This window comes from Styela clava, chromosome 13 (genome assembly GCF_964204865.1).
Source record: "Styela clava chromosome 13, kaStyClav1.hap1.2, whole genome shotgun sequence".
Taxonomy (NCBI): Eukaryota; Metazoa; Chordata; class Ascidiacea; order Stolidobranchia; family Styelidae; genus Styela; species Styela clava.
Genome location: NC_135262.1, coordinates 799,408 through 826,694, shown reverse-complemented (window position 1 = coordinate 826,694; position 27,287 = coordinate 799,408). Strand labels below are relative to the sequence as shown.

The 27,287-nt window shown below is 36.3% G+C and overlaps 2 protein-coding genes across 4 annotated transcripts; both read right to left on the bottom strand.

The window, feature by feature from the left end:
- Positions 1-935: 935 nt before the first annotated feature.
- LOC144431468 (uncharacterized) lies at positions 936-4,334 on the bottom strand. 2 transcript variants are annotated; one of them, XM_078119631.1, is made up of 5 exons: positions 4,234-4,334; positions 3,972-4,030; positions 3,325-3,340; positions 2,475-2,741; positions 936-2,308 (listed from the first exon to the last, which is right to left on the bottom strand). In XM_078119631.1, the coding sequence occupies exons 1-4, from the start codon at positions 4,301-4,303 to the stop codon at positions 2,647-2,649; spliced, it is 240 nt and encodes a 79-aa protein (XP_077975757.1). In that variant the 5' UTR covers positions 4,304-4,334; the 3' UTR covers positions 936-2,308; positions 2,475-2,646. The 2 variants fall into 2 exon arrangements, with proteins under 2 accessions (XP_077975757.1, XP_077975756.1); XM_078119630.1 differs by lacking the exon at positions 3,325-3,340 and having other exon boundaries at positions 4,234-4,315.
- A 7,229-nt stretch (positions 4,335-11,563) lies between these two features.
- LOC120333478 (uncharacterized) lies at positions 11,564-27,013 on the bottom strand. Of its 2 annotated transcripts, XM_039400908.2 has the most exons (7): positions 26,854-27,013; positions 26,210-26,306; positions 25,328-25,597; positions 24,241-24,308; positions 19,732-19,930; positions 18,529-18,637; positions 11,564-17,986 (listed from the first exon to the last, which is right to left on the bottom strand). In XM_039400908.2, exons 1-7 carry the CDS (start codon positions 27,001-27,003, stop codon positions 17,860-17,862), a joined length of 1,020 nt encoding a protein of 339 aa, XP_039256842.2. In that variant the 5' UTR covers positions 27,004-27,013; the 3' UTR covers positions 11,564-17,859. The 2 variants fall into 2 exon arrangements, with proteins under 2 accessions (XP_039256842.2, XP_039256843.2); XM_039400909.2 differs by lacking the exons at positions 11,564-17,986; positions 18,529-18,637; positions 19,732-19,930 and adding an exon at positions 21,089-23,243.
- Between the last annotated feature and the right edge of the window lie 274 nt (positions 27,014-27,287).

Here is a 27,287-nt window from a genome sequence, read left to right as displayed (position 1 = left end):
CAGCCTCCTCTAGCAACGCCCTTGCTCCCGACCAACAACAATTTTAATAACAAATATTTTGGCGTATGCAAACTTTCCTAAATCGACTGTTCATATCTCTTAAACTTGGTATTGCCACGGACCATAGTGTTCGTTTTTACATTGTAGGCATATTTTTTATATATTATCATGCTGACCCAAATCGATGCTGTTTTGTCGGAAATGAGTTCTGTGTCGATATCCGAATTGGTATTATGAGACTCCGACCACCGATGAGGCGCGAGAAAAAATACCCTTTGCTCTTTTCTCCAGCTGTCGTGCCAAGGGGTCAGCTCGTTTACCAGTCGGGCCTGGTGTTTCTGCTATTTGAAGCATCGAGTTGCAGTTATCAATGAATAACCACCAGTTTGGGATCTTGAGTCTTCTTATCTAACAAGCCAGGATTTGGTAAAACATATTTCTCACATGACTGAGAGACGGTATCGAGGAACTGCAGAGTTGTTCAGAATGAGTAAATAGGAAATCAAGATTGTTTTCATTTTTTAATGCAATCCTTTTCATTCAGAGATTCAGATTCATTTTTTCCACAGTTGTCGCATCTTCTATTAAATTAGCTAATTTATTGGGCGTAGTGGAGGCCATAATAGAAGCCGTTTTGGGCAGAAGATCTAAGATGTAGAGTTTCTAATAATGATGCCCTTTACTACATAAATAATTCGGGGATGAACTTATTATAGATGTTGTTATACATGAGGATTTATAAATGAAAGGTCAAGTGAAATTACCCGTATGACGCACTGCCCCTAAAAACTCTCCCGTGAAAATGCTGCCCGATTGAATACCGTGGCAAAAACCACACAGAATAAAACAACTTTGAATTCTATATCCAGAGAAAAATGTTTTAACAGACAAGCCTTCATACTCAATGCATTGTATACTTCATAGTAAAGAAATTATATAAGTAAAAATAAATAGAAGCAAGTTATTTATCGATACAAACATACTTGAGTGACTTTTCATTTTGTCTAATTGTAAGCACAAGCAGAATACATTGTGGAATGAAAATATCAGTAATTCACTCAAGTCAAGATTCACCTCAACATTAAAATTATTACAGTGTGATTAGAAATTTAAGTTGTATAACTTCGATAAGCCCGTAATTTAGTCTTTTCTCAAAAATAAAACCTGGTTTTAATGCCTGGAAGACAGACATTGCAAAATTAAGCTATTTAGTGGAATTAAAAATTGATTAATTAAGTGCGTAAAGGGTTTCAATGGACCAGGGGCGTGCAACCTGCGGCCAGCGGTTCAAATGCGTCTCTCAAGGAGACATTTTGCTTCCCGCAAAGAAGTGCCAATTTTGAATAGTGTGCGGCACGCGAAACGAGATTTTAGTTTAATCTGTTGCTTGTGCAAAATTCCAATCCCTTTTCGTTACATAATTCATTTTGTCGCGATTCAGTGAAATTAAAAAGTTATTAAGTGAGAAAATGGTTTGAACAAAGTCAATTGACCAATTCAAGGCATGGGTCACATAATAAGACAAGAATAATATAAATAAAGATAGGAGGAGTTTTACTTATAAAATAGGAGGAGTTTTACTTATCAAGACGAACTTTCAATGTGTCTAATCTAATCGCAGGCCGATTTCACTGATGAATGAAAATGCACAAATACAAACATTAGTAATTTAACTTAAGTTTAGTCTCATAAATAAAATACACCCAAGGTTCTGATATCTGATTAGGATTGAGAAGAAGATTAATATATTATTAATAATTAGTATTCTTTTGACGGGAAATCGTCACGACACTAAGTTGTATCAAAGAGCCACGCAATACATCAGATAGCAATTTGGGGTATTCCCCGTTTCACAGACTGCGGGGCAGTGAAAATATGAATATGATGACATTAATTTAAGTTTGGATCATCTATGACTATGTGTTGTTCATAATTTAGGCATAATCAGACACGGGTCCATGATAACTCGGTAAGAATCGATAGAATCAATGGCCATACAAAAAACAAGAAAAAAACGTTTATCTATGCATATTACAGTAAAGTCATTAAAGTGTTTTTGCCTTGTTATATCAATCAATCCGTCAACTAAGTTCTCTCAGGTTTTTAGCTGATTTTATATGTCACAGATGACACCGTGGAATGACCAGGATGGGTTTATATTCCATATTCCCTGATATGTATATTCTGGATATTTACTGACAGCAACACCGACATTTGTGTACGATGTATCTGATCTCGGATAAGCAGGATACCACACTTCTGTTGCTAGTGTGATATTTTCCCCACTTGACAGTAAAAGCTGATTGTTCTGTAACAATTAAATAAACAGTTCAGTTCAAATCTGTTTCGGTTGTTATTATTGAAAGATTGTTGTAAACCAGAAATTACTGAAAGAAATATTTTTAAATCTTCGACTGGTGACGTAAACAAGTAAAACGCTTCTGCGATTTCAGTTTGTGACTTATCAAACTGACCTTATACTTCATCCCAGTCCAGATGTAAGTATTTTTCCGACCAGCAGGTATCAGTGGACGTAGATGAGTGAGCAACATCTGGTAGTGAGTGAGGTCGTAAATATTCGCGGGTTTTCCGATGTTCATTGATTTGCAAATTGGTTCAGCATCGTTGAAGGTGACGTTGTTTACATCATACACAACTGCTTGGGAGCAAATCACGAATGTAAAAATCACCTTCAGCTTTTTTCTTTTCATCAAGACTCTTCTTGATCAGTCTGGCAATTTCTGTAAGGAAATTGATATATTTTAGTCGTGGGGAGGGTAAGGCGTTTTAAATTAATTTCTTTCATATTTTAACGCAACGTATTTTACGGACTTACAGATCATAAGATGCACTGCCAATTGCTTAGATTGGGTTATATTCAGTATTTCAAGTGCGCATTATGGTCCGTAAAATACGGTGTTTAGTTCATTTTTTTTTGTAAATTTATTCCCTTCATAATACGTCGTCGACAAATATCTTAAACTAAACATAAAGCGGACTTGCTTATTGCAGTAACTGTCGGCCTAGTTAAATCCAGCACGTTGAACATCTCAGGTTCAATCCCCGTGCACAATACATAACATAGGTTTTAATAAATTGATTCATCAATGACTGTAACGGCAATATCTTTTAGTACAGTTAGTTTCTTCCGCTAGTTGTCGGTATGAAATAGTAAAACGAACGCCTTGTTTCGTACTGTTTGACACACACCACAAAACAATGAACATCTTGTGCTGATATTGCGCTCGTCCGAGAAGTCGAACACGCGATAAATAGGCGATAATATTTTGGAAAAAAATATATCATGCAATAGGAGGAACTCACCGGATCCATCGTTTTTCTGTGAAATAAATAAAAAATGCAGATGATTCTGAAATTTGCAGCGTCATGTTGTTTTCTCTGCGCTCATCTGAGCATTAGGTTAATAAGCTAAACTGACTCCCATAACCAGTAATCTCCTGACTCTCTCGATTTTATTTTGCCAAATTGTATTCCCATTTTTGTTAAAGAATAATTAGTTGATTTTATTTGACGTTTGTTTGACGTCATCTGCTGTTGAACTCAGCAAACACGGTGTCGCTGACACGATGACTCTGGTAGTCTTTCGCGGCCCCGCGTCAATTGCGGAAATATTGTATGTTTTTCTATTTCAATTGATCTTTTTGTTAGCATTTTTACTTATTACTTGTGTCGCTACAATATTTCATGCACGACGGAAATAAAATATCTGAATCTGAATTGTTTTAGAGTAATATTATTTGCTTGACATGTAGAAGCCGGATCAACCAATCCTCATAAAATCCGAGGCAAAATATTGAGACCAAACCATGATTTGTTATGTCTATGTCGAACCGAAAAGCATCAAGCCCTTCCAAAATCGTGGCTTTTTACATAAAAGTGTCTTTTTGCCTAAAGTAATTTTGGGGTCGAAATGTGAAAACACCTGATAAAAAATCACAACTTAATTTTACCTTGCAATGTCCAACTTGTACGAGTTTTCCCTTCACGATCTTGGAAACGCAGGCTCCAGCTGTCAAATATAAAACGTGATAAATTGGATAATAGAATAGCAAGATCTAAAAGTGTTCGCTGATTGATAGCTGAGTCTGATGTGTTTTGAAATCATACAAAAATGGAACATTACAACATTTCTAATACAAGAAGCTTGGAAGGATTGCTTGCGAACCAATATTTCCAACTCTATCAATTAATTATATCCAAAACAAATCTTACCGGGCAATTTAAGCTTCGCGGGCAAGCCACAGATAAGAGAGAGAAAGAAAATGATTTTGACGAATTCCATGTTTGTTTCCAGAAGTGTTTGATATCTAAACGCTGTGCTATAAAATAAATATCTGTAAAATTATTCAAGGTATTTTAGGTTCATAACCGCTTTGTTAAGATGTCTTATAAGCTTTAAATACGACTCTGAATTACCTTCATTTATTCACATTTATAAATATTTACTAGAAAAAAGAAAGATAAAAAAGACTCAAAGCGAACGAAACTCATTGATGAGTGAGTAGAAAGAGTTTTTTAAAATGGACTCGCCAATCTACATTCCCGCAGAAGTTTTCATTTACAAACTATTCGGCCTCAAAATTCTAACTGCCTTGGGTATACTAATAATTGCCCAAACCCCATAAAATTTGAAATTTATATATTCATGCATGTCGGAATATCCAGCTCGACGATCACTCTCTATATGCCCATGTAAAATTTCAACTAACTAGAGAATATAAGTAGAGAGTTGACGTGAGCAAACTACGCCGCGAGCCCTAAATCCGCCATTCAACCCAAATTTTGATGATTTAGATACAAAAAACAAGAGAGCTGTGCTCAAATATATGGACACGTTAACCAGAGCGAAGCAGTATTTACCTTTGACGCCACCGGTACCCACAAAAAATTCCGAGTTTCGCGTAGAAATAATTTACAGAATCAAACCGGACAGCCAGTGTTCCCATGGATAAAATAATACAGCGAAATTTCAGACGAAATATCAGATTTCATGCAAAATTCAGAAATTAATAAAAGTAATAGCCTTCTGGCAAAAAAATCAATCTTTACTCACTAAAAATTTCAAAGCAATTGGTCCAGTAGTCAAAGAGGAAAGCGATTTTTTTTTTAAAATGAAGGAGACAAATAATAATAATAAAAAATAACAACAAAATTTTGAAACGATCGTTATGCCCACTACGTGTCCAATAAAGCTCAAGGAATTTTTTAAGATTGCGATTAAATTTAGTTTTAGCACGAGGCTTATCGTTTTCCACTTTCGCTTTTGTAACACTGTAAATCATTTTCATAAAATTTGACTTTTACGTCACACTTATAAGGCCCGCCGTTCTGAGTGGGCGAAATTTTTGGCCCCATTGTTCAAAAACATTGTCCATCCCTGCTATAAAGTCTTTCTAGCGCGATCCGTCTATTTTGAACGATATGTATATGAAATATCTTTTAATGTAATGTGTTTACAACACAGAACGCCCACATGCATCATAAGTTTCGTCCACGTAATGCATTGTGTTACATAATAATAACTTTAGAATATCAATATTGAAATGCAGTATTGAACTGGAAAAACATCACCTGAGTATCTGCTTACACAAAGCCTGGAGAATATTACATCACTAAGTTGATTCTAAAAAATTGTTAAACCTCCCACCTTTAAGAAGGAAATCGAACACCAAAGGTTTTAACGATATATATGACTAGTGGCTGTGCTTTATCGTAAATCGGTTTATGGTGTTGACATCAGCCTGTTGCGTTACTTGATAATAATTTTGAGTGCTCCGGAAGCATATGTACCAAGATGACCTGAACCCTAACCTGGTACACATACTATGTTCAGGTTGTGCGCCATCTTGGTACACATGCTTCGGGAGCACCTAATTTCGGAATATCGATAAAAAAAACTTTCCGGATCTTTTGTACAAAACCCTCGCCCAAATAAAATTCGTCCACCAACAATCAAAATAAGAAAAATGGTAATCTTCTAGTTAGCGTCAGGATTTCAGATTGCGATTCAAATTCAAATTTTCAAATCGTTTTGAACCCCAACTGAATAATTGCTAATAATTTCAAACGTGGCGCATCGCGGGTTAAACATGTAAATTAACGTTTTAGTCAGGCGTCCATCTTTCAATATCACGATTTATTGGCGACATGATGTAGCCCAGAGATTCTCAAACTTTTAGGTTTGCGATCCCTTCTGATATATTTAAATTTTCCGCATTCTCGTAAAGTCGGCATTGTTAATCAAGCCCACCGCTACTCCGATCATATATATTTTTAACTAGTTTTAACAGTGGCGGCGCGTCAATAGGGCCAACCGGGGCAATGCCCCGGTTGTTTTTTCGGTATAATAAAAAATATCCGAAAAATACCTCAATATCGGTTGCACAGACTGTCTACACTAGCCATATTCTCCCGACATGGTTCATTTTTCGCTCGCAAAGCCTTCGCCGAACGTCGACGGGGCGACGCCGACTTTGCCCCGGTTGCTCATTGTATATCGTATTCTCTCTTTTATCTTCCACTCGCCGCGTTTGTCTCGTTTGTTTTCTGTTTCTTTTACTAAATCATCGGGGCCGATCGGGGCTAGCCCCGAAATTATGACGACACAATGCCGACGTTTCTTACAACAACGTGTTGACATATTCACGCATTCCTTCTCGTTCGTTGGTTGCTTGAAGAGGTGATAGTTTCCTCGCCTTCGTTTTTGTCGCTTGTTTCGCTATTTGAATCAGTTAGAGACCTTTAGTCCATTTGCTTTCGATTTTCCACATTCCTTTTGAGCTCCTCACTTCTTTCCGGCTTCGCATTTCTTAGCCTTAGACCTCATAATGAATAAGGTTGATGCACTACTTCGCACTCCGTTTTCGCAGCTGCCGCTGGAACAAAAATTAGAGGTACAACGTCTTGGGCCTTATCAACCAAAAAATTGTTCACTGGAACAATCCCATGACGGAGGAAAGCGGAGGCGTACATTCTGCGCAGAAATTTGGTATAAAAAACACGAATGGTTGTGTTACAGCGAGGACAAAAATGCACTTTTTTGTTTTCATTGCCTACTTTTTGCTACCGCCCGTGACTCACGTTGGTGTAAATTTGGTTTTAGAGATCTTAAACATCTTTCCGAGCGTGCCAGGGATCAATCTTCTATGGAGCATCTGGACAATGCAGTAAAATACCGAACATTCGGAAATGTTAATATTGCAGCACAGTTGGATGAAGGACGCGCGGTTTCTATTCGTCGGCACGACCAAAACATCGAGAAAAACCGCCATGTTCTAGGTCGATTGATAGATGTTTTGAAGTTCATTGGTTGTCACGAGCTGTCCCTCCGTGGGCACGATGAACGGGCTGGCTCTTCTAATGAGGGGTATTTTTGGATATGGTGGAATACACCGCATCCCTAGATACAGTATTGAGAGATCATCTTGATGCCGCAACTGTTTCGAAAGGGACATCTAAGGATATCCAAAATGATTTGCTCGACTCAATGTATAAAATTTATTTACAACATTTGGCTCTGGAAATTGATAATTGCCAGTTCCTTTCGATTCAGTCTGACGAGACAACTGACCTCACGTGCGTTTCCCAACTGGCTGTGATTTTTCGGTTTGTGAAAGATGGTAAACCTACCGAGAGATTTCACAGCTTTGTACCAATCGTTGATCGCACGGCTTGCGGGATATCGGCTGTACTGAAAGAAGTGTTACAGCCTTACAACGCGAAGTCAAAATTGATAGCTCAAATTTATGACGGCGCGGCAGTCATGAGTGTGGGTCGAAACATGGTGTTCAAGTTTATATAAAAGAAGATATTCCTCATGCGCATTTTTTACATTGTAATGCACACCAATTTAACCTCGTTATTAAAAATATGTGTCTTGATACCCCTCTCGTCCGTATATTTTTTGCAAATGTTTCGGGGTTTTCTACATTTTTTTCCGTTTCGCCGAAGCGCTCTGACCTCCTTCGCCAGATATGTAGCCGCCGTCTCCCAGCTTGTGCACCAACACGTTGGAACTTCCAATCACGCGTGGTGCAGGGCGTGTCCGAAATTAGGTCTGAGCTCATTGAGTGTTTCAATGGCATTCAGAGCTCTCCGGTTTGGGACGAACGCTCTGTGAGGGAGGCGGCAGGTCTAAAGCGTCTGCTAGAAGATGGTGAGTTTTCATTTTTTCTCGCTTTTCTCTCCACAATATTCTATCACGTGGATGTATTATACGGCGCATTGCAGTCAAGGCTAATGGATGGAGCGTCTGTGCAGTCGTGTATTTCAGACTTCTGCGATGCTGTATCTCGTATCCGGGAAACAATAAAATACGACGACATATGGAGTGCTTCTTTACGCCGCGGGCAAACAACGCAGCGTTTGATTTTGTCTGCAAAGGAATGCTGTGACATTCTGGTGAATCAAATAGGCGATCGTCTGCGCACTGAACACCTTGCCGCGTTCTCTTTGATGAACCCCAAAAATTTTTCAAAATTTGCACGTCAATTTCCCATCCATTTGTTGGCTACTGTCTCCAAATTTTACCCCATGATAAACGTGGGTAAATTGGAAAATGAATTGCGATGTATATACACCAATCAAACTTTTTTGAACATCACATCAACTTGCGCGCTCTATGGGTTCCTCATAGATAACACTCTAGAAACTACCTTTGCGGCGTCTGCAAAATTCCTGGACATCATTTTGACGACGCCTATTTCTTCCGCCGACGCAGAGCGAACATTCAGCACGCTGAAGCGTATTAAAACGTATCTCAGAAACACAATGAAGCAAGATAGATTAAATTCCTTGGCTGTTTTATCCATTCACAGAGACGTTATTTCTGGGATGCATGACTTTAATCAGCGCGTTATTGAGCATTTTGCTTCCAAGAAACCGCGGCGTGTTGCATATATGTTCAAGCAGTAGAAGTCTAGCAGCATATATATCTATGAGTGAGCGACCCATGTCCTTATCTTTGCATTAACTTTCCTATGTTTCTGTTAATATGTCATTGTATTTATCTGGGTAAATATTGCCTTTCCTTTCGAAAGAGATTTCAAAATAAACTATGTCTATATTTATCCCTTGACTTGGACCGGTTTTAAAGACACTTTCTTATCGTTAAAAATTGTCGCTTTTGCCGATTGGTTGTTACCGATGGAATGGTTTTTATACTCATAAAATGATGGGAGAACTTACAGCGCTCATCCTGTCCCCGTAGATGGGGGTGACGTGGTCCCGCAGTAGCTTGCCCCGGTTGTCAAAATGACCACGCGCCGCCACTGAGTTTTAATAATTGTGTTTGAATAAAAGACACAATAAATAAATGCACAATAGATATAGTACTTCATGTGAAATTGGTGTACTCTTTGCGACCCCTCATATTCGTTGCGCGCCCCTCTGCGGCATCTCTATTCCCAATCCGGGGAACCCTGCCTTTCCTAATATATGACGTTCATTGCTGAGGCGTCACCGGTGCCGATGTGTGAGTTTGCAATTTCAATTTAGTTTTGAATGATCAGGTAACGGATTCCAGTAAGTCGCATATGCTGCCGGTAATGTGGTTAGTTAATAGGAAAATCATCGTTTCACATTTTCTCACCGCACAAGGCTGTTCTCACAAAATATAATGTTGCATAATATTGGGTGCATAAATAAGTATCACAATTATAGTAATATAACAAAAAATACTAAGTAAAATTCGCCCCAAGAACGGCAGGATTTTTCTCACCTATCTAATTGGAGAATGCTGACTGCGATCAGGGGTCGGCAAACTGTTTTAGCTCGCGGGCCATAATTATGGGCTGGAAATCTTGGCGGGCCACACATAATTTATTAAGAAAGATAACAACGGAACGGGTGGCTGATGAATCACATTATTCACACAGATCAGAAGTTGAAATTTTTAGACTTTTAATAGCGAGGAAACACTGCGACAACTAGCGGACTCGTCTTACTAGGCAAAAAATTTACAAATGACATTGTGGTTTAGGGTAAAAATTCGCAGCCGCTGTCTTGTTTCTAAATTTCCTTGAAGCACCGGGGACCGGATTATTTTACGCGGCGGCCGGATATGGCCCGCGAGCCGTAGGTTGCCGACCCCTGACTTGGGCAATCACCATCTATATGCCAAGCATTAGAATCTCTGTCAAATTTCAGCTAATTATTGAATGATTTCAGCTAACTGAAGATTATAGCAAAATAGGCTTTATAGCGCGATCCGCCCATTCTAAACGATGGAATACGATGGAAGTTGTGTTTATGAAATTTTTCCAAAGTGTGTTTACAACACAGAACTCCTACATGACGTATCATATGAGTAAAGCGCAACCAACACAGAGTTTAAGTTAAGTTTCCCCCGCACAATACATATTCAGACCTCAATATCGGCCCGGTTGTGAACGATTTTTGCTCGTTTTTCTTTCCAAGTATCATCTTGAACCTCTCTCTTGAAATGTTTGTAAGCGCGAGAACTATTCGCAAAAGTGTTATGTAAATCAATCATTACCTGGAACAGCAATGAAAACAGTTTCGTCATTGTTATTACTTTTTTTGGTACTCCCGTAGTATATAAACCAAGATGGCGGACACCGGAACGTATAATGTGTACCAGGTTAGGGTTAGGCCATAATAAATACTACTGGTGTCACTTGGCTAGTCCCCGAACTCGTAATAGAACTTAAAAAAAGGAAAAATAGACTAAAATCATTGCCTAACCCCAACATGGTACACATACTACGTTCTGGTGTCCAACATCTTGGTTCACATACTACGGGAGCGCTCTTTTTCAAGTGCTTAGGGCAGGGGGGGGATTACTTTTTCAAGGGGGTTACTGGGCTGCAGGATCTGAACTCAATATGAACTCATCACTAATGTCACTGAATTTAATAGTGTTATGGCTGGCAGGGAAAACTAGCGAAGTTTAGTGATTGGCTTGGCAGTCTAAATTGTTATCTGGCTTTCTAACTTTTTGGTCGGGAATATGTGCAAACAATATAGGCATCATAGAAAACTAAAAATCAAATGCGGATTCAATTAGCCTAGAATGGCTATGCCTGATAACTATGTGTTTGCACAAAAAACTGTTTGTTTTGTATTGCACTGTTTACCTATTCTTGGCACTATTGTGGCCCGCGAACAATGTAAAAATATGTGGGCGAATGTAACACTTCGGTGGGCCTGATCCCGCCCGCGGGCCATGATTTGCCCACCTCTGGCTAGGGGCCTCTAAAAGGCATGATAAGGTCCGGATTGGCGTTAAAAGTAATCAAAAGATCGGGAGTTGTCTTTGAAGTTCCTCCCCGCAAACATCTCTCAAAAATGTGTCTCAAAGTCCGGCTTTTGTTAGTATTTCATGTTTGACTTTTTTTTCTCAGTATGATTTAATGTAAGACTCACTCCCTCAAAAGTGACGTTGCTCGATAATCATCACTGGTCTATCGCGTCTCCCTCCACACTGAAATGCAATTTTCATCTTTCTTAAACTATGTTTGTCCAATTTGTACTTTCGGTTTGCGATAAAATAAACTACTGAATGACACCAACAAGCACAGAATTGTTTCATAAATAATTTTTAATATTCAAGATTTAAAAGGAAAAACGACAAGAACAAAAGCTAAAATTAAAAACAAGGAATTTATCAAGAGTTGGTATTGTGAGCATTTTGCTTTCAACCAACATTTGACAAATAAATAACAGCTATTGCTTAGCAGCTCCGACAAAGGAATAGAAAGCAATAATTCAATCAAAAGTTAAAGGAGTACTCAGATGTTACTCTCTTAATAAGGATCTGCAAAGCCAGTTTTAGAGTGCCCTCTCAGAGCAAGGTGATAAACAAGAACAACTGACACATTACCCTTGTTTGGGGCAGCGACGTAGCCAGAAACTTTTAAAGTAGAGTCCTTAAATTTCTGATTGCCGAGTTGGACTTAAACAGCCATTGGGTCCAGGCGTAAAACATGAGTTTCAAATGTCTTGAGGGTTTTAAAGAAGCGTTTTAATTTACAAAAAATTTCTAAGTGTGGTACTGAATAATGTCCTTTTCTACATTTCAAACGGAGGGGGTTCCAATCCTGACACCCCCTGGCTTTGCCCCTTGTTTAGGAGGAACTTGTACAGGGGGGTACTTTATCAGAGGTTGCAGAGACTTTTTATAAAGTTCCCTACAATTCGTAAAAGTCGTTAAATAAGCACAGAGCAAATTGTCGCACCCCTGGGTGGGTTCGCAACATATCAGGTGGGAGTGAAATTTTGTTTTGATAAAAATAAAGATGGGGACCATACTGGCAAAACTGCGAAGGAGATAATTTGATTTTTCATCCCAATAAAAATCAACTCTTCCTCAATGACTACGAGGATAAGCCCTTACATCTACATGGCGGCAATCCCAGTAAAATAGCTTTTAGCAAATTCAATAGGCGATAAATAATAAAGTAAGATACAAAATACGGTAATATAAGCACAGCACGCATGAAAAATAAATAAAAACCCAAAATCAGAAAATTTCGTCACATTTTTGGGTCGTTAATCAAATAGTTAGCACTTTATAAAATGTAGCACAAATTTTGGTGCAAAATTATTAGAAATTTGTAAAAAATGGAATATACAAATAATTGTTTAAACCTAGTGTTTCTCAAACTAAGTCCCCCTGGGGGGGACTTCATACATTTAAAGTAAATTATTTGTTGAATTCTCCAAAATAACAGATGGTAACGCTTAAAAGCAAAATAGTGTTTTTTCAAGGAAAAACAAGATCACAAATTTATTTAAGTTACCTGAAAAGGGCCATGCATCACAAATATTTGAGAAATACCGGTTCAAACATCGATTAATTTTTCGAGGTCATATATTTTGAAATCAAGGTCATTCATAAAAAGCAAGGTCAAACAAAGATCACTACACAGTGAGACAAGTTTCACGAAAATCAATTTTTAATTTCTGTACAAAAACATTTGGAAATATTCAGTAAAATCAACATTTTTCACTGTAATTAACATAGAAACTAAATGTTTCGACCAACGATAGGAAGGGGGTAACTATTAATAATAATAAAACTAAATCTCAGCTCTTAAAAGGTCAGGAAGTTGAAATTTTTCAATAAAAACAAATGGCTGAAGGAAGTTGTAATAATCAATATTCGTGTTTGAAAAGCATTTTTGTTTTTATGGACTTCTCATTTTCAACAAAGCCATTGTGAAAAGCAATACTATTATATCATTGAAATGGGGGGGGGGGGATTTCCCTTTGAAATTTCACTGGGGGCAAACGAGAGAATGAAGGTTTGAGAACCCCCTTATATTCACTACAAAAAAGTGATTTTACTGAATATAGATCATCAATGAAAAATGGCTTTCGATTTCTTACTAGAAAACATGGTCATAGCCAATTAGGATTACAATATTAATAATAAATAAGATGTTGTCAAAGTTACATGAATTCAGATGTTATTATATTTATTAGACTTAATTTAATAATTTTTCAAACATATTGAACAAAATTTAAACTGTGGAAATTGACTGAAAATGACATTTGAAATGGATGGCCCTGGTACCATCACCGGTAGGTTGTGTCAAAACCAAAAATATAGGTGAAAAACGAAAATGTCATGAATTTTACACAAAAATATTTAAAATGTTGATATTTAAACAAATTAATCAGATGCATTTTCAGGCCAGCATAGATCAAGTAGAATTAAAATAATTGAATGAACAAAGTTAACCAAGCTCAACACGGGAAATGTAACTGAAGAATGACCATTTTAATTCTTTAGCGACCTCTAGTGACAAGCAAACAATAAATTATGGCAAAGCTGTGATTAATAAATACTACAAATTTGGAACTTTTTTGAACGGCGTTAACTTGAAATTTGAAGAATGATTTCAAATAATTATTTACAATTTTTGACAATTTCTGGTTTATTAAATAAAATTTTAATTTTGTGAACTATGTTTTTGAGGTGAAGATATATAAAAGTGCGAATGGTAAAATTCGAAAATTTTTATAACACAGAAATAGGCGCTTTCTAACTGAATAAGATGTTAATAAAAATATTTTATACTTCCCCATGTTAACCCAGATCTCAGAGCATTTAAGCAAAATATCATTCAATGATATTTATTTTATGTTCATAGTGAGAGATGACAAAGCAAATTGAACAATGATTCATGACTCATAATACATATTGGCTCCGTTTATGAAGTGACAATTGAGATTATTTGCTCATAATAGGAATAAAAGAGGTTTCCCAGCAACATATTAATCTATATTTAGAAAACGTTTGACTTCGTCAGGACAAGGAAAAAACAAATAATCGTGATGGACAATTTTAATTTCTTTATATCAGATTCGCTGAGTCACATGGGGGGAGTAAATAGGAAAAAAAAACTAAGCACCCCCCAATATTCTTCATATTTTAAATAAAACACAATAAAAATTTAGGAATTCAAACAAGAAGTGCTGCTTCATAATATAGAAAAACTACAGAACTTTTCTTGAATTGCAATATTTTTATAGCTAACACTTTCACAGAGATATCGTGAACTCTAATGTGTATAACTTGGTGTATTGGAGTGCATCAGCATTTAAAGACACAAAGTATCAAATGCATAGCAGTATAACGGTGGCTATCTTGGGTCGCATGTTTTTTTATTTAACCAAAAAGGTTGGTTACTACTTTCATTTTCTGGTAAATTTAATTTATTATTTTATATTTGTGTTGAAGCATTGCTCAATAGTAATTATATATATATGGGAACTGTCACAGCGTAAAAACTTGTCATCTGCTGTTATTAGTCAGTCAAGGGTATACCTATTATAGGAATATTCAGACTAGTTAATTCAGACGTCACGTACTAATGGTTAAAAAACCTTTTAGCAATATCAATAGCTTTCTTGTGTATTTAGGTGTGGCATACAAGGGTGGGGGTGTAAGGAGAAAAGGTTGTTATTAACGGCTATGGTTTATGAACATTAAGATTTAAAATGGTCTAAGAAAATTGAAATTTTTTTTTAAGAGTCGGCCGTCAAACAAATGTGGAAAAAGTAATGATAGAAGAGGAAAACCATTTTTAATTTTTATTTTACAACTTTGTTCAAAGCAGCGTATCGATCTCAAAATTTAAAAAAGGTTTTCCACGGCCATACTGTGAGTCTTTAATTGATCAAAATGATAGTTCTTCAAATGAAGCTATTTTAAAAATCTTCCTAAATGTACAAAACTAGAAATATCGAATATATTTATTTTCGATTTGCCTTGGGCAAAGCTATATCAGCCATTAAGTCTAATACATCACAGAAGACCGCAAATTCATTTATATTATTTCATCATAATTTATCGCCAAAAATACCTCTAACCATGGTTTATGATGTGACATAAAATAAACTAAATTTAGACAAATAGCCAGATAACGAATATAATTTAGATGAATCACCACAGAGCTAATTCCAGTGTTTTCCTACCATGTTTGGTAATATATTGGGTGTCCATACAGCCGTAAAAAAAATCCAAATTCCAAAGTGAATTCATCGATACCATATATTGTTTTGGCCCTCACAGATGTATTAAATGAAGTAAAAATTCTTGAACAATTGCTGATTAAAAAACAACAAACCTGGTTAAGATATATTGAGAACTGACTTCATAACAAAATTGAAATTGTAAAAGGACTGTATGGACACCCTGTATATTGTTATGAAGAACAATACAGGATATCCATGTATTACATTTGGGATTGATTCTCAATACTTCATTTAAGAATTTCAATTATCTTTAATTCAAAATTTAGTGTGCTCTGACATTCAATAGACCTTATTATTTTTAACAATGTTTTTACGATCTATGTAGCACATGGGCGTTTCAACATGATAAAAAAGAAAATTTTTGGTTCATATTGTGAAGAAAACTCTTCTTATAATACATCACAATCTGTGCGATAGAGCGAATCAGTAACCACGGAAACCATGATTAACATACAGCTTAGGAAATACCTGGATGATGTAACTTCCTGTCTAAATTGATTAAAACAACGTCGTTTTAGGCTTGAGTCACACCATGATATTTGAGTAATTTGTCTCAAATTAACGTTTTATGAAATAAACGGACTAAGACGCAGACAACTTTTATGAACGTTTGCTCAAGTGAAGACTGCACGTAATCACTTTCAGAATTTCTCAATAAATTGTTCCTAGAGCGAAGCATTCACTCTCATAGATTGATTATAACGACGTCTTTGTGCGCAATGACTTTTTGTTTCAATTTGTCTAAATCAACGTTTTTTGAATTAACCATGACTTCGATGCAAGACGCAGACAATTTTGTCGAGATTCGCTCAAAATAAGATCACACAAACTCACTTTCCAAATTCCTCACTAATTTGTTCCTAAGCCAATCATTTACCTAATTGAATTGGTTAATTATTGAATTGAATCGGATATTAAATTGATTGGAATTTTACTTCATTTAATAAACCAGTAGAAGCCCACAAACTGTAAACAGTATCGATAATTTTTTTTACAATTCAAAAATTCACAACCACCCTATTTTTTGGGCGTTCCACAAGTCACAAGTGTGTGTACCAATTCGGAGGTAACTAATTTTGTCCGCATATTTTACATCAATTCATACAGAGGACCGAAACCTATAGGCAGGGGGATATCCACTTGGCTAACACAGACAGTCCCCATACTCGTAATAGAACTAAAATAAGGGAAATCGGAATAAAATTATGCCCTAACCTGGTACACATACTATAGAGGGAGTACCATTATTTGTATTACAAGAAGCACTACACACACACAAACTACAATCTAGCGATATTTTGAAACGTGCTTCTGTGTATGCCCTAGAGGCTTATTGTAACAAATAGCTTTAGAAATATTTGTGACGTAACAAACCATGGGCAACTGCATTGATTCTGATTCATTGTTACATCATCTTTCAACATTGTGTAATCATAATTGTCTAGTGAGGTTTGTAGAAAAGTGATTTTTCTTATTAAAATGGATATTTTGCATCCAAAAGAGTGATTTATGAAAATTTAAGAGTTCTCAGTACGCATTAAACCCCAAAACATAAAAAAGGACCGTATTCTTCATGAATTAAACTATGTAATTCATTTTGCCCTGTGAAAAAATTTAGGCCAAATTATTTCCGAGTCCATGTTTTCACACCAATATAGGTTTGTTATATTTTAAACTAATTCACGACTTACAACTGAACTTCTTCTCAAAAAAACTTCTCAGATTTGCTCTCCAAGATAATGACAAAAATATTAATCTAATAAAGATGGTTTTTCTGACTATAAGAATAAAAAATTTGGTAAAATAATCAAAGCAATTTCACATAAAAAACACATACAGACACTTATTTCACATGGATGCATATAATATAACTTTGTGTGATAAATTTTCACCGGATCATAAATGGCCATTAAAAATAATTTGTGTGGCCGAACATGATACGAAGATAACATACCAGACAAGAATTTTTCTAAATTTTGGGTTCATAGGAAAAGGGAGGCCAGAGATTTTTTTCTTGGGTCAGGGGGGTTCCGGTATTTTCCGGTATTTTTCGGTATATTCCGTTATTTTGATGCAGGATTTTACAGTTTTTTAAAATAGAGAGCATTTTTGTACAGTCTTTTTTAAGTCAACGGGAGGAGGAAAAAATTAGACTAAATTTCGATCATAATTTTTTGATTACTTTGTAAAAAAACGTCAAAATGCACGATTATCGCAAAAATTATTTATTATTAAAAAGCATTTTTCGAATATCAGCAATATTCTTGGGTACAGTCTCTGGCCAGCCTCTTCCGGGCGTACTACTAATTTAGGTTTATTTTTACCACTTATTTTTTACAGTGGAAATGTCTCTGTTGTCTCTGCATCTTGCTGAACCTTCTTATAATTCGTCTTTTTGTAAATTTTATTGTCATTGATCAAGGATTTGCCGTCGGGTGTTTCGATGACGCTCAAATTGATTCTGTGAATAAAAAATTTGAATTTTAATCAGTAATTTATTTTGTCCCCATACTAAAAATACAATAATTTGAAACGGAAAAGGTTGTTGCACTTCGTGGTGAAAGAAGATAAAAGATTTGGATTATATTCAGTAATTCATTTTGTCACCATTACCATTAAAAATTTTAAAAAGAATGCAAAATAAATTTTTCTTTTCCATTATAGTTGTTGCGAACTTATTTCAAGAAGCGCTACATTTTCCTTTACCATGATCGGTTTTGAAAAAGCCGAATGAATATAAAAAAAATTACTGAATCAATTTTCGCACAGACAAGCACACATAAAGAAAGCACACAGACCTTGAATAAATATCTCACCTATTATTTTTGCACACACACAAAGAAAACACACAGACCTTGAATAAATATCTCACTTATTATTTTTGCACACACACAAAGAAAACACACAGACCTTGAATAAATATCTCACCTTGTCGCCTATTATTTTTGCACATACACACACATATAAAAAAAAGCACAAAGAAACCCTGAAGAAATCTCTCACCTCTTATTTTTGTTTCGTTTCCAATGAACGAACGCAACAATGAGCAGGATTCCAAAGATCAATATTACAATCCCAACTATTCCACCAATGACGGCTCCAGACATGGCTCCTGGGACAAAAAAATAGATTTAGAGCAGAGTTGGGCACGGTTTCTGGACTAGGGGCCAAAATTTTGGCCCAGCTAGACTGGCGGGTCATGTAAGTGTGAAGTAGAAAGTTACATTTAAGGAACAATATTTACAGTGTTACAAAAGTGGAAAACAATAAACCTCACGCCAAAACTGAATTCAATCGCAATCTCAACAAATTTCCTGAGCTATTTTTGGCTCAACATCAAAATTTTGTTTTAGTTTGGTTATGGCTGCATCAGGCATGCCAGAATGAATTACTCAACGGGCCATAGTCTGCCCATTTCAGTTTTAGAATCTGAATAAGATTTGAGCCAGAGTGGCCAACCCTAGCTACGTTGGCATCGCATAGACTGGGGGTTTTGAAAGGTCGGACCCCTCTTTAAAATGTAAAAAAAGCATTTTTCAGCACCATACATAGCAGTTTTCCGTTGCTTGAAATGCTTTTCATAACTCACGACTCTTGATCAAGCCACTGACACTATAAATATTCATAGCAATAGAAAAACTAGGGTGCTCCTGAAGTATGCGAACCAAGATGCCGGACATCGAAACGTAGCATGGGTAACAGGTTAGGGTTAGACCATAATTTTATTCCAATTTCCCTTATTTTAGTCCTACTATGAGTTCGAAGACTAGCCAAGTGCCTCTCGTAGTATTTGTACCTAAAATTATGGCCTAACCCTAACCTAGTACACATATTACATTCCGATGTCCGCCATCTTGGTTCGCATACTTCAGGAGCCCAAAAACTAGAATATCGGTCAGAGACCGAAGACTTATCGATCGAAAGTTAGGGGATCCCCCAAAACAGCGCTCTTACTCCATAGTGACACCTTGTGTCCCATCACTAATTAATTAATAACTCGCCAATTATACGATATAATTCGCCCAAAATCAATAGGCTTCTGGTACGACATATGATGAATGCACATGCAAAATCTGGAGCAGATTCAATCTCGCTTTCGTAAGATATCGCGTGTATCTAACAGACAATACCTATCAACACACTCACCGATTAAAATCGATAAGTAATAAAGAATAAAACTAAATATCAATAATAATTTAGTGGTACCTGCATTTCCGGATATTCCGTCATCACCACCGCTTGGCAATGTTGAGCTTTTAGAGGCACTTTCCCCTCCCTTGGTACTAGCGGTAGTTGAAGAAATGATTTTGCTTATCAAGGTAGTTGTTGCAGATGTACTAGCAGTTGTGGTGGTTGAAGATGCTGTAGGCGTCGTCGTGGGTGCGGTAGTTGTTGTGCTTGAGCTCTGAACAAAGAAATAATTGGATCAAGTCTTTGCAAGATGCAATGGCCTCTCACTTTTAAAGTGTCTGCTTATCGAAAGCCTTGTATGGTGTCAAAATCTTTTTTATAAAAAAAATCGGAGCTACCGTAGTATGTGCACCAAAATGGCAAACACCGAATGTAGTATGTGTACCAGAATAGGGTTAGGCCATAATTTTATCTCAGTTTTCCTTATTCTGGTTCTATTACGTGTTTGGTAAGCACTAGCCAAGTGACACCTGTAGTAATTGAACCTGAAATTAGGCCTAACCCTAACCTTGTACACATACTACGTTCCATTTCCCTCCATTTTGGTTCACATACTACGGCAGCACCAAAAAATCACCTCAAATCACCATGCTCATGCGCAAACAATCCTGAAGTAAAGGAGCAACCATTAAAATGCTGAGAAGAACTCCCCTCGGTAGTACAAACTAGCTACCCTTTTTCAACTTGAGATAGCCTTTTCAGATTTGCTTTTTTTAATACACTTTAAATAATTTGAACAAAGCTGTATATAAGCAGCCATTGCTCATTGAACTTGGATTTGTTTGCTGAGCACTTAGAGCAAGAGTCGGCAAACGGGCCAAATGCGGTCCAGTAGTATATAAAACTTGCCGACCAAACGGCAAATGCAAACATTGGAACACATATAAATGGACAAACCTGGAAACCCCCAGTATCAATCTCTGAATCCGCACAGTAGAGATAGACCTAACCGACCAATGTATTTCTGTAATTTTAATCCTACAATTTTTAACTAATTACTGATCTTTATTATTTGCAGCCATATCTTGTTTTATCTGAAGAAGTTAGACTATGATCTAACGAAAGCTCATAAATATACTCGATATTTCGTGGAAAGAGATTATTTATCTTTATATTACTTATCTCAGTCACGCATCCTTGTGGCAACAGCAACATACGGATCTAGAATAGGAAGTAAATGAGGAGAAAGAACCTGCAGTTCAATACACAATACCCTAGTACACCCCAAACTTTAATAAATGGCGATTAAAGTCAGAATCAAGTCATCTCATCTCGAGACCTCAACGCTGGATCAACTTGCCCACAATAACATACAGTGAGAACTAAACTTAAATCACACAGACCCCAAATAAATCCATTAATTAGAAATATATCTCAGTGCAAAATCAATTTATTACAGATTCATTGGATAAACATAAAAAGCAGTGATTTTGAGAAAGCATAGATTGGCACCAGATAAACACAGGATATATGAAGCAGAAAGGTAACTCACAATGACCTTTGAACTTGAAACAGAAAGCTACGGAATGAATATCACATTGATAAGAGTCACAGATACAGTTGATAAGATAAGGATATAAAAAAATATAACAGTTCAGAACGAGGGATAGATATTAACGAAAGTAAGTTTTTAGCAAGCTTGCTCAAACGAAGGTATGTAGCAGGGGGTCTGCAACCTACGGCTCAGATCCGGACTGTAGAGTAAAGTAATCCGGCCCGCGACCAATGTTTTAAAAAAAAATGTTTCTACGACTATATTCTTTACGTGAGAGACTTTATTGTGAGAACTTGTAGATTGAATTATATTATTTATAACCTAACAATTTAGTGAACAGACAGCTACTCATTCAACGAGTTTACAATTTAATTATAATTAGACAAACGGCAACAAAACGCAGAAAAGTTGATGCTGGGTGCAGCAGGTTCAATAGCGCAGAAAATATTCAATGCAATAAGGAAATAAAATCCATATTTATTAGAGAGATGTCTCACTGATGTTAATCAACAATAATTATCACATTATTAAATGTCATTCACAATTTTTTTTTCTTTTAGTAAGACGACTAGGATGAGTTCACATGTTGTCGCAGTCTCCTTAATTTTCTTCTTCTAATCTGTGTGAAAAAATTTCGAGTCATTGGCCATCTTGGTTTTTTACTTTCTAAAAATATGTGCCAAGACTTGCAACCCCTAATTTTGACCCGCGAGTGACAAAAGGTTGCTGACCCCTAGTAAATAGCTTTCCCGAGCACTTAACTCAAAGTGAAAGAGTACCGATAGAAGAGTTGCAAATTTGTTGCAAATTTGCTCAAAAAAAAAGGTCCAAAGCCCTCAACTTTTGGTTTTAGAAGTTAAGTAGAGTAGTTCTGATAAAATTAATCAATCTATAAATATTAAACTTATTAATCAATTCTTAATTATAAAATTGAATTTATTATTGAATTATTTATTATGAATTATGAACTTGCGAGATTCAAATTCAAATCAAATTGTGATACCACCGTACCGGTATTCAGCATTCAAATTAAAAATTATTTCAAACAGAGATAATGAAAATTGGGAAACCTGAGGAATGCAACAAAGACTGACATAAGTTAGTAATATTTGAAACGTAAAAATGTAGAAATTAACATGATTTTTTCAACATTTGGAAAAATATTAAGATTAGATATTTCAAAATAATTAAAATTAATTGATCAGTAAATTTGAAATACAAATTCAAATTTCGATATTTAGGGTTCCGATTGAATAACAAAATAATCAATTCCGAATCCCGTAATATATATACATAACAACCAATGTGCAGAGCGTTTAAAATGCGAGCGCTGACTTTTCAAAACACCAAGATTGCTTTCATGATGCTCACCAGCAAATTTGTTTTGTCGGAACCGGGTAAGACAGGATAGGATTTCAGTCTCTGTCTCAGCAACGAGGAAAGCCGATAAGAACGATTAAGCCTATGTGTGACAGTGAGTGGGAAAAGGCTAAAACAAGCTTCCCAACGATACTTAAGAAAAAATTGTCGCATGTTTGAAAAAAAAATTACGACATTATTATAAGGGGGTATAAAAAAGTTGTTCAGACCATCGGAAAAGACGACCTTATCATATGCAATTCTCCATGTGATTACCAGTCCAGGTTGGATGGACACTGCAAAGATGGTTGCCGTAGTAAACCATGAGTTGTTAGTAGCAGTATGAGGGTTAATGAAGTTTTTTTTATATGTAGATAAAGAGTTAAAATCCATTTTAAGCTTTTGATTTTGATCTGCGTCTTCTTTCGGCTTTCCTTGCTTTACGCTTGAGCGCTTTCATTTTTTGTCGTTGAAGTTTACGTTCCAGTTTTCTCTCTTCTTTGCTCTTCTTTTCCTTCTTACCCCGACGTTTCTTTCCTTTTCTGTTTTTCTTTTTGCTATCCTTTGATTTCGATCCCAATGTGGGCACTTTTTTTCCATCCCAATCTTTTTCAACCTTGTTTTTGCCTTCATCTTTCATAGGTAGTCCATATTTTCCAGCGACGAGTCGACCCTAGTACCAGATGAGAATCCCCATGTAATTCAAAATTTTGAAAAGTGCAAATTTTGTGTGTTTTTGCAAGTTTTGTGAGAGAAACACAATTTCGTAGCATTCCATCCGATTTCCGATTCAATAATAATTTGAAGTAAAACAATCCAGAATTTAAATGAAAACGTTTTAGTTGAATTTGCCAATGTCATTTCTACTAACCTTGGAGCGAATAATTTATAGACTAACCATATTATCCTTGATGATAGAGCATTCAGAAAAACCGAAATTACCAATCAAAATTTAGACAAAAAAATCGAATTTACCTATATGGTGGTTCCATTGACGAGCCAATTACAATTTCACTCTGAGCAAGGCTCACTAACAGTCAGTTTACGTTGGGAATTCTCATTGGTTTTTCTACGTTTGAGTTTGGTTATTTGAGCGATCGATCTGTTAGAGTTCGAGACTCTCGGAGCGTGCGAGAGTGTGACTGAGTAACTTACTATAAAAGCGTAAGCAATAATGCAAACCTCGCTCCGGAAAACAGTTATTACCGTAAATTCAAACCAATTAGGGTTAAAATTAGTTCAAACCAAACAAAACATGCAAAAACGATCAAAAACATAAACACAAGAATAATTAAAATAAAATTATAAAGCAACACCAAATATCCAGGACTAGCATTTCTAAGGGTCACAATTTCTATCAGAGATTATTTAATCACCACACCTAGCAACGCCAGATTCCAAAGATAAGATTTTCATATTTATTCTCTGGAAAGAAACATCCCATAAAAGGTATTTTAAAAATTGCCACGCTGTCTGGTAACTCGAAACGAGAAAATGCGAACAATAAATTAATTCTGCAACTCATGGCCACATTTAAAGTATCCAGCTTACTTTAAAAAGTAACCCCCCGTAAAATACGCCAAATTTCCTCAAAATTAACCACCGAAAATGCGTTACCCCTAAATCTCCCCCCTCCCCACTACCTCAAAAAAAAATGTATCCAAACTAACCGTGGTATCCTCCCCCCAGTCATCTTCATCAAAACCTCCTTCTGTCTCTTCAGGTACAATCGGTTCGCCTGTAAGTGGAATAAGATCGTCAATGTTTGTGGAAAAGCTAGTTAATTAAAACTGGCTAGAAATATTTTGTTATATGATGCTCATTTCGCTCAGAACATGGCCCTGAACAAGCAAACGCTGAGCTATTTTTTTTAGAGCAATGGTGGTTTCCACAGTTGATTGACCAGGGGCAAAAATTATTCGGGGCCCAGGAGAAGGGAAAGCTCGCAAGGGGCCGATACCAATACATGTAACTAAGATACTGGTATAATTGAATTGTTACACAAATATACACTTAAACTGTGATAATGACATAACAATTGGCGATATGTAGATAGCAAAAAGATAAAAACACAAGTGCTAAACTAGTTCACCCAAGTTCAGTGGGCCATATTAAATCTTTACCACGGGCCGCGGTTTGGGAACCGCTGATTTAGATGAACCAGGATATTTTCGTTAAACATTGCCAATCTATTACACACAGGATGGGCATGGAATTTAAACCAAAGATGGACTGGCAAGATGAGAAGCCACGGTTCACCATAAGAAACAACCACCCTAATTGGCTTTCCTTTCCCCGGAGTAAATAGGAAAATTTTATCCTATAATTAAGCCATCGCGTCAGCTTTCTCTCCAGAAGGATAAATACTAAAATCCTATCTTATGATAAAACCATCATGTAGTTATTCCTTTCGGCGCTCCAGAAGTATGTGTACCAATATGGAGGTAACTAATTTTGTTAGTCTACTTTTCATCAAGTTATATAAAGGTAATGAAACCTATGGGCACGAAGTATATTCACTCGGCTAACACAGACAGACCCCAAACTCGTAATAGAACTAAAATCATGAAAAATCAGATTGAAATTAGGGCCTAACCCTAACCTGGTACACATACTACGGGAGTACCTTCCTTTCACCCGGGACAAATGAAAAATTCCACCCTATGATTAAGCCACCTGCTTAGCTTTCCTCAGCTTGGAATAAATAAGAGATCCCCATTGTTACTATTCTATTAGATAAAATCAAAAGAAACTTACCAAACTCATCCACAACAGTGTATTTTGCTTCAAATCCCTCCCCGTTTTTGAAAAACGTATCGCTGATAAGTCTAATGACAAGAACATTTGTCGTGCTTGTTATCACGTCTTTCGGGACAAATTTATTTCCGAACGATTTGCAGAAAGTTTGGATGTGTGGGCTCGGGATAGCGGAGTCGTAAAACACTTGTACGTAGTCGTGGCTACAAGACATGAACTTGCTGACGACATCAAACTTTTCCTTGTTGAATTCCAGTTTGACATAATTTCCTGGAAAGGGTCAAGGGTCAAAATTAATATTCTACAGAAATGAAAAAAAAAGCAAGGGAGATGTCATTTAGGCTGGCACAACGGCTTGACGAATGAAGCGTTAGACTTGACTGTGTCGACATAGCAGATTACACATCTCTGGTTCAAATCTCGTACCTCAAATCTCACCGGGCTCAGCAGTGTGACGTATTGTGCTAAGTGTTAGGAATACCCTCGCCACCGCACTGGAGAATCGCTGGATTCTGGCCTTTGTGGGTGGTTCACGTAATCCTTGCATCTGAGACAAACAGCTGGCTAACTAATCCCATACCAAACATGTACTGATAGACGGACGAGGGGCCTTGGTTCGCCATATGATTAAACAGTCTTATTTGGCTCATCTCTCCCCGGGATAAATATGTTAAATCCTATCATAATAAACTAGTAAGGAATGCATAATATCCGAATTCCGAATATCATTATGGATTTAATTTGGTGCTTGAATGAAGCCTCTTTTGAAGCAAAAGGAATAAGGCAAAAGGAATGACCGTCATATAAGAACTACGAAATCTTGAATTTCAGGGTGAAAAGAGTTGTGAAAAACCAATATTGGTAGTTTTTAAATCCAAATACCTTTTGGAGCAGTTATTGTCCAAGAACAGTTGATGCCATGTCCGTATTTCCCCGATACTATCACTCCAGAAGTTTCAGAAAGCTCGGTGTTGCAATCCTGAATAAAAAAAAAATGATATCAGGGATGGGCAGAAATGGTATATTGTTGATACAGTGGAATTATTCTGTCAAGTCATGCTTCAGTGATTTTCAGTTTGAATAAGGTTGAAATTCTACATTAAGAATTGACGGCATGGGTACACTGTTGTTACAATGGAACTGTTCTGACAAGTCATGCTTAAGTGATTTTCAGTTTGAATAAGGGTAAAATTCTACATTAATAATTGACGGCATGGGTACACTGTTGTTACAATGGAACTGTTCTGACAAGTCATGCTTCAGTGACTTCTAGTTTGAATAAGTTTAAAATCCTACAATGAAAATTGACCGCATGGGTACACTGTTGTTACAGCGCAATTATTCTGACAAGTCGTGCTTCAGTGATTTTTCATTGATTTTATTTCACAACAAGAATGGCCACTTTCCTGATATTTATGAATATATAAGATGTTAGAAATCGATATGAAAATAAATTTACATTAGTAAATTACGCAGTTTCCCAAACAAAAAAAATCATGTCATGATTTATTTAAAACTATTCTCACCTCACAATGAATCATAGCAACCATCGTCATAGCAACAAGTATAATTTTTAAATCCATGTCTGCGGACAATGAATAAATAAATAAATTACAATGAGAAATGGAACTGTACAGTAAGGAACCTAGAAACAGAGATTTCACAATTATATTCATATCTAGGTTACGTAAATAAGGGATGTTTCGAGCGGCAACAAGGCAGGATTTTTTGTTATGTTAGAACACGGGTGGGCAAGGATTTTAGACCAGGAGCTAACATTTTGCCCATCGAAACAGACAGGCAAGTGTGACAAAAAAGTTACATTTTTGGAACAGAATTTTATTTACAGTGTTACAAAAATAAAATGGAAAACAATGAACATTGCGCCAAAATTAAATTTAATCGCAATCTAGACAAATTCCTCAAGCTATTTTTTAGCTAAAACATTTAAATTTGGTTT